We start from the raw sequence: 8,511 nt of genomic DNA on the forward strand, positions 1-8,511 counted from the left end.
TTTTCATAATTTTTTCTAAACAAATACTGAGAATATTAAAACAATTATTCTAATTTTTGTGCATTGTTTACTATTTTAATTTTTTATAATATGTATTATTGTTCCTATTAGAAATAATAAATTAAATAAAAAATTAATTATAAATAATAATAAAAATATAACTTGTAAAAAATTAGAATCTAAAATAATAATAAAAATAAGATTATTAAGAGTACTTAAAAAGAGTACTAAAATATATTATTTTATATATTATTTTTAATTTAATAAATAAATATTAATTTTTATTATAAAAAATACTTAAAAATTGTTAATTTTTAAGTATTTTTTTAATTTCATAAATAAATATTAATTTTTATTATAATAATAAAAAATTATAATATATTAAAATAGAGTACTATAAAAAAAATATTATATAAAAAATACCAAAAAATATAAAAAAATTAAATATCTTTAAAAAAATAATATTATAATTTAATATTATATTTTTTTAATAATTAATTAATTATTTATCTAAAAGAAATTTTACTTAATATTATTCAAATAATATTTATTTTATCAAAATTAATTTTAATAAAAATTGTTAAATATAAATTATGTTGACACAAATTCACTTTTATCCAAAATCAATTCTACAACGTAAATCCAAACACATATTTATTTGTTAAAATAAAATTTTAAAAATTAATCTATATATTAATTTTTTTTAAAAATTAAAATATTTATTATGAAATTTCTTAAAGATCGATTTAAGTAATTACTCAAAGAAAAATATATTGTGTATATTTAATAATGGATTTTGAAGTGCAACCCAAATAAAAATTGGCTGAAGTTGAATTCACCTGGCTTACCAAACGGAGTTACGACTTACGAGTTACGAAGAGAAAGAGAAACCAAGGTCCAACCGAAGCTGACTCGACCTTGCTTTTTGACGTCACACACAACGAATTATTATAATAATAATATTCCATTTTTGTCACTTCTTCCTTCTTTCTCTGTCTCCGATACACCCACTCCCATTTTCTCTGTTTCGCTCACTCTCTCTCTCTCGCTATCACATTCTTCTCTCAACAACACCAAATGAGGTACTTCTAACTTCCCCCTCTTTCATTTTTTCCACTTTCTGCTCCTCTGCCTGAATCTCATATCACAATTTTTCTTGTTCTTCCTAATATTTTTAACTTTTGAGAAAAGAAAAAGTAGAGCTATGTTCAATCCCGGTATTGCTTATTGGACTCATCAGGGTTTTTTCAATGCCCCCCATTGTAGTTATTGTTGTGTATGACTATGTTTTATTGTTTATTTATAATAAAAGTAATTTCTTTAGACTTTGTAATGTGGTTGCCCCATTCTTTTTATTTGTTAGAATTAAAAAAAAAATCAATTGAAAAAAAAAAGAATTTAGGAATGTTATAAACCTATTCTTTGTTGTCAAGAATTTGATTTGTTCAACCATATAAAAGAAAAGAAATCATAGATGTATATGGTATGATTTTGATTTAGCAATTGAACAAAGTGATTTGTGTTTTGTGTTTGTATTCAGTCGCCATCCTGAAGTACTGTGGGCACAGCGTTCTGACAAGGTTTATCTGACTGTGGCACTGCCTGATGCAAAGGATGTCTCTGTCAAGTGTGAGCCTCATGGTTTGTTTACTTTCTCTGCTTCTGGTGCTCAAGGTGAATCTTACAGCTTCACTTTAGAGCTTTATGGCCCCATTGCACCTGAGGTGAGCTCTTAACTTCTTGTGTTGCATGCTTTGTGTTTATCTAAGTATTAGCACAATGCAGAGATTTAAGGATGGCTATTTTTCACTTGCATTTCGAATTCCGATTATCTGGGACCTCTATATATATACATATCTCTGAATTTAACAGACGTGTAAAACTTTTTAAAATCAAGTGCTGCCAGGGAGATTAAAGTGATTTCTCTATAAGATAGTCGCGTGGAAGTTAACTGTTTTAGTCTATGCTGTAGCACATGATTGAATGTCTGTATAAAAATATTTATATTAATAGTACGTAGAATTTATTTTTCAGTGAGATGCGGTGTTGCATACTCCTTTTACACTTTCGAACTGATGTATTTGTTAGCTTCTTTAACCTTATGGATTGTTTTAAATTGATCTTGTTCTGTCAATTAGGAGAACTTGAGATACATGTTATGTTCTTCCAAACAATGGTTTTACTTAACAGCTTTTCTGCATAAACTTCAGGGTAGTAAAGGGTTGAATAAAAGGGCAGCCAGGTACACAAGCATCCCGTGTTAACTCAGGGTCCAGGGAAGGGCTGTATCCACGGCTTGAACCTGTGACCTTGAGGTCACCAAAGGGTGTCGTTTTGGTGTTTAGGGTTGCAACACATTGTATGCTGCTTTTATGGAAACAATGATGCTTTTTGTATTATTCTTTAAATAATATCAAGCTTTTGAAAAATTTGGATGGTTTTAGCTTAAAATTTGTTGTGGTGCGGTGTGCAGCGTTGCAGAACTAAAGCTGGTTTAAGAAACATACTATGCTATGTTCAGAAAGCAGAGAAAGGTTGGTGGAAGAGGCTACTGAAGTCAGAAGAGAAACCTGCTCCATACCTGAAGGTTGATTGGCACAGATGGTGTGATGAAGATGATGAAGAGTCAACTTGTAAGATTGCGTAACTTGTCCTAGATGCTAGATTTATCTGATTGGCATTTATTCGGTGTTTTAGCTCTAAATCAAAACACCAGAAGAGTTTACATCTTTATGCATCTGTTTATCGTCAACTTGTTTCTAACTTTATAATAATTCATACTCTTTACAATTTTGTCCAAGGTTTTAATTTAAGAAAGCTTTTTTTTAACAAAAATTCCTTTGCACTGGTAACGCTGAAGATCCTAAGTTTTGTGAAATTGTGATAGATTTGTTTTCATCTTGACACATTTGGTTAGAATATTATTTCTTCTTGCTTTTACTGTTCCATTACTTTGCATGTTCAATTCATTTTAGGCATCTAAAAACTTGTCCAACTTTTTCTCTTGATTATGAAGTGATGTTTGCAAAGAAGATTTCCTAATTACTCTCTTAGTTGCTTCATCTGTTTATTGTTGTTGTGCTGCTTCATAGGCGTTTAGACTTCGACTAATATAGGACAGCAAAAAGGCTTGGTATTTTATGGCTTAGATTTTGGCTTGCATTGTGACGTAACCAAGGGTAGCAAACTGAGTTAAGTGGGGTTATTGTTATATTTGTGCAAGTATGGTCTGAACTCTAAAATTACAAAATGGGCTCGAAGCTTTACATGTTCAAATAAAGCCAAAATATAATGACATATATACTACCATAACTGGATTAAGAGTAGCTGAGTCCAGAATTAAAACTGAATCCATCAACATCTGGTTTTTCTAACCCCATACGGTTAAACACTTAAACCTGTTATTATATAGTAAACCTGGAAACGGCAGAAACTTGCTTAGCCAAACATATTGAAATTCTTAGAAAAATATTGCTCACGTAACCATCTATTAGGCACTTCCTTCAGCAATATTTATTTATTTTTGGAGATTGGTGCATTAATATTGGCCTCACTATCTTATACTGTTTAATATTGGATGCTGTCTATGGTAACTGGTAAGTAGTACCTATATAAGAATCGATCCCCATCAAAACCCTTTCAAAAGTTTAGTACTTCTTTAATGTCTCCTTCTAACGTAAGTTATCACTTCACTTGCTGTACGATCCCTTGCCTTGTACAAATGGCACTTTGGTTGGTTGAGTAGGCACCTTTTGCACTTTAGATTTGGATGGCAGAATCCTAAAAAAGATAGCGTCTAAGGATGACTACCCCAGGGGCACCACTCTGATAATCTGAGCATTCCCCTGATCCTGATTATTGACTCTCATGTCAGATGGCTTAGACAACTATGTTTTCATCTTTTCGTTTGGTCCTTGATGTTTTCATTTAAGTTGAGTACTTATTGTAAGTGGTTACCTCCGCTTGCCTAATTGAGCTTTTCTTGAATTTTTGCAGCTGATTTGGCATCTGACGATGATACTCGAGTAAGCTTTTTCTTTCTCTCCTTGTCAATTTTAATATTAAGCAATATAGGTCAAGAAACTTTCTGGTGTCTAATCTTATTTGTTGCATCTTGTTCTTTTTTGCAGTTTGTTGGTCAGGATGAGGGAAGCAGTGATGAGGATGAAGGAATGTTGTGTAAGTGATCTACTTGACCACTTGTATTTTTACTTCGGTCAAAATGATGCTTTTGATTGCATGCGGAAATGATGGTAAGGTTGACATGTGTCTACAGCTAAGCGTTGTTTCTTTACCTTTCGCCTTTCTGCATTCTGGTGCATGTTTAATAATGCAACATGCATGACTTCTGCTTCATCTCTATTGTTTGTTCGATATATAAAAGAAATTGTAGTCTTCCCCCACAGTTGACAATTTTTTTTTTAAAGTATTTTCTCTTTTGTTTTCTTCGAGAGTGAACCTTAGCCAAACTCGAAGTTACTATTAGCTTCTGACCAGATGTCGCAAGCTCAAATCATGAAAATAGCCTCAGGTAATGGGGGTAAGATTGCATACATCTACCTTCCCTTGACCTAATTAGGTTAGTGCCTCATGGAATGTGTTTCCCTTTGTATCATTGTTCTAGGAAATGATCTCATCATCAAACCATATTCTTTGTTTCCATTCTGCCCTTCATTTGCTATTTTATGTGTTTATCGATACACTTATTGTGTAAAAAAAAAAAAAAGAATTTCTCGGTGCTCAAATCAAACTGTTTTTTCTTTAATGACCATTATGGTCATGGGTGTCAAAGTTTGTTACTTTTGCTAATATGGTAATACATAATTAGATATATGTTTAAAACTTTCTTACACAAGCACCGGGAACACAAATTAAATTAATTTTATATTCCCATGTTAATAGCTGACACAAATGAAAATTATTTGCAGATCTCCCGGACTTGGAAAAGGCTAGGGGATAGCAACTCTGACTGTTCTCTAACATGGATTTACGGAAACATCTTGGAGATGGAGTCTACCTAGATAAGTAAATTTGGGAGTAGTAGTCTAATATGGTTGTCTTTTTTGTATATATTATCCTAAGTAAAGCTCTAAAAACTTAGAGAACCTTTGATCTTTTATGACATTTTGGCACCATTTCTGGTATCTAACTAGGCTTCTCTCATGCCCTTGCTGATTTCACAACATGCTCCACATAATCTAACTTTTCTTCTTCTTTAACAAAATTCGGTGAATTATACCAAAATCATATCAACTTTAGAAATCTTAAGGCTGGAATCCTTTACTACACATCCCATTCAACTTTGAAACTTATTAAGATTTCATGGTTCCGTTCGGCCTGGCATGGATTTGGCCCTTTCCTCTGTACTGACTCCTTCTCTGCCTTGAACCTGTCAACTGGGAAAGAGCATTGGCGATAAGGGTGGTGGTAACTACATGTGGGATAGCTAACTAATGTCAACTTTATTGCCATGATCACTCAGTCTCCCAAGGTAACTAGATATGGGATAGGTGAAGCCATAGACCTTCAGCTCCAAGGTATGGCCTCTTTGGTAGTGTTGTATCTACCGGTGGAGGATGAGTTGTAAGTTATAATATGGTGATGTTAGAGAGGATTGCAGGGTGTTGATTCGGGGTGCACCTACAATTAATGGGTGTATAAGTGCCTTAGTAACATTTCAACCATTGATATTAGAATAATAGTTGAGTAAAGTGATGTGTGGTGCATTTTATTTCATTTGCTAAACCACATTCTTGGACTAATTTCAATCATTAGCTTTTCCCAAAATTAAAAACAAAAAGGTAAGATTGTGAGTATGTGACATGGTACCCCTCAAATTGTTGATACACTTTTAAAAAAAAAAAGATTATTAAAGAACAATATTTTGGCATTAGCAAACATACTTTTAAAATTAGGGGTGAACGTATATTGGATACGGCTAAAATTTCGATTTGCCACAAAATTATCGAATCAAATCGGATTCAATATCCACAATTTTTAAGTTCGGATCCGATCCGAAATCCTGGATATATTCACAAAATATAAAAATATTTTAAAAAGTTTATTTTTATTAAAAAATTTTAGTTTTTTTTCTTTTAAACATGTTTACACTTAGCATATTATTAAACATTTTTTTAAATAATAAAAATAAAATAATTATTAGTTGCAATAAACATAAAAAAATATTTACTTATTTATGTATTTTTACAAATTTACGGATATGCGGATATCTACATAAAATTTGTTATCCGATCCTATTAGTGTGCATATCGAATCAGATCGGATCGGATAGCTTTACAGATCAGATTGATATTCGTAATTTTCGAATCGAATTCGAATAAATATTGCGAATATGTAGATCAGATCAACACTTCTAATTAATTTAAAATAGTGCCTTGTACACCAAGAATGTTGGCTATTGGCTATTAGGATAGATATGCTCTATTGGTTCCTACTATTATGATCTCAGTTTGATCTTTGGAAGGATAATCAAATTGGACTCCACACATTAATTGCATTTTCCAATAATAATAATAAGGGAGATAGGATTGGAATAAAATACACCTTGTCCTATTTGTAAATGTGAATAATTTTAATTTTGGTTTAGTTATAAGAAAGAAGAGTCCCGTTAATATATAGTCAACATCCAAAAATATGTAAAATTTGGGAGCATTTTTCGTCGGTGTCATTTTATCTATAGGTAAGACGGTGATAAATTCTTAAAAACAGTAAATTCGTTCTAGTACTTTTTCAATTTATATCTACAAAGTTTATTCGAATAAAATAGCCCAAATATTTTGGTTTGCTTCATTTAAATGTACAAGAAAATGCAGAGGCCATATAATAAATGACACTTTGTTTTTGATATTGGAATAGCAATAGTATTTTTTTGAAATGTGAATTGATAGAGTATTATTTTCAAATGTAGAATTAGTTAATTAGAGAAGGAGAAATCAAAACGTTCGATTTGTGAGAAATACATAAATCGAACTGTCTGATTTGTGAGAGGTACCGAAATCAGATCGAGAAATTTTTGTTTAAAAGATTAAAAAATTTGAGGTACAAAAATCAAACTTTTTGATTTGTGTACCTTACACATTTTTAAAAAATACCAAAAATTATAATGTTATAGTATATCATTACTTTTATTTTCATAAAAAAAAGCCAATAAATAAATGTAAAAGGTTCACTGACTTTATTCCTAATAATGTTGGAAGGAAGCTTTAATAGTTTTAGGATTTTTAAAGATTAATTTAATCATAAAAAATTAGAGATAGTAACATAATTAAGTAGGTTACATATATTTAATTCAAATAACTCAATAAAAACTAATAAATATAATTAATATTTCTTAATATATACTTTAAGAGTACAAGATAGCAAAATTTATCAATTTCAAAATATTAGCATATTTTGCATGAGATAAATGTTTGGAAATTGTATTTTTGAGAAAAATTAAGTAGTATTGATATAAAATCCTATCTTAAATATTAATATAATATAAATAAATCCTTACAAGTTTGAATATTTTTGTTATAATAGAAATATGAAAGATTTGGTATTTAATTTTTTTCTTTTAAAATTATATATATAAATATTAAAATAGTATAATTATTTTAATTTCTAAAATTTAAATTCAAAATAATTTAATAAAAGCTTAAAATACTTTTCATGTGAACTATACCTACATTTATTACTATACCTATATTTATTGTTGTGCCCTAGGAGAGATATGAGCGAAGGAGAGAGCGGGCGTGAGGAGTTGAAGGGGGAAACACAGCAAGGATGACGGTTATGTCGTCGGAAGAAATAAGAGGAAGAGTGTGGGTGGGTGTGCAAGGAGAATCTTTTTCGGGATGATTTTTAGAAGGTTCCTAAGTCTCTTTTTGAGATAAGGTCATTGGTATAGTAAAGTCGAAGACCTTTGCACTCGTTGGATCACTATCAGGGATGGTATTGCGACGGTGGTAGGCAAGTAGGGTGATTCTCCTAGAGAAGCGTTAATGATCAAGGTCCTGGATAGGAAGTATAGTTATACAGCTCTTTCTCATAAGTTGAGGGTAGTATGACGCATCAAAGAAGGTTTCATTCTGCTAGATGTGGGATTTGGATACTTTCTGGTGAAATTCGATGCCGCTGAGGATCGTGAGAAGGTCATGCTTAGTGGACCTTGGTTGATTGAGGGTCACTACGTGGCGGTAAAACCATGGGATGTTAATTTCCAATTGAGTGAACAATCTTTCGATTCTATGTTAGTTTGGATTCAGGTCTCCAGTCTCCTAATCTGGTGTTATCAGGAGAAGGCAATGCTACATATTGCAGCTGCAATAGAAGTCCTAGTAAAAGTTGATTTGGCCACCAAACTGGCAGAGAGGGGGAGATATGCCCGTGCTTGTGTTCAAATAAATTTAGGATTGCCAGTGATCAAGAATATCATAGTTGAGGGTGTCTCTTACAATGTGGAGTATGAAAGTCTAACTCTGCTTTGTGTGCAAGATATGCCCATGATAA

At 31.5% G+C, this 8,511-nt stretch overlaps 1 protein-coding gene across 1 annotated transcript; it reads left to right on the forward strand.

Moving 5' to 3' along the window:
• Positions 1-982: 982 nt before the first annotated feature.
• Positions 983-5,712, forward strand: LOC130935845 (co-chaperone protein p23-2). The gene is made up of 6 exons (XM_057865750.1): positions 983-1,082; positions 1,541-1,724; positions 2,474-2,633; positions 3,997-4,025; positions 4,131-4,179; positions 4,929-5,712. Exons 1-6 carry the CDS (start codon positions 1,078-1,080, stop codon positions 4,958-4,960), a joined length of 459 nt encoding a protein of 152 aa, XP_057721733.1. The 5' UTR covers positions 983-1,077; the 3' UTR covers positions 4,961-5,712.
• Positions 5,713-8,511: the final 2,799 nt, after the last annotated feature.

This window comes from Arachis stenosperma, chromosome 6 (genome assembly GCF_014773155.1).
Source record: "Arachis stenosperma cultivar V10309 chromosome 6, arast.V10309.gnm1.PFL2, whole genome shotgun sequence".
Lineage (NCBI taxonomy): Eukaryota > Viridiplantae > Streptophyta > Magnoliopsida > Fabales > Fabaceae > Arachis > Arachis stenosperma.

What these genes read in the sequence shown, in the direction of transcription:
- LOC130935845 (XM_057865750.1), top strand. An exon ending in ATGGCCCCATTGCACCTGAG is followed by an intron (nt 1,725 to 2,473) that starts GTGAGCTCTTAA and finishes TGCGGTGTGCAG; the next exon opens with CGTTGCAGAACTAAAGCTGG. An exon ending in AGATGATGAAGAGTCAACTT is followed by an intron (nt 2,634 to 3,996) that starts GTAAGATTGCGT and finishes GAATTTTTGCAG; the next exon opens with CTGATTTGGCATCTGACGAT.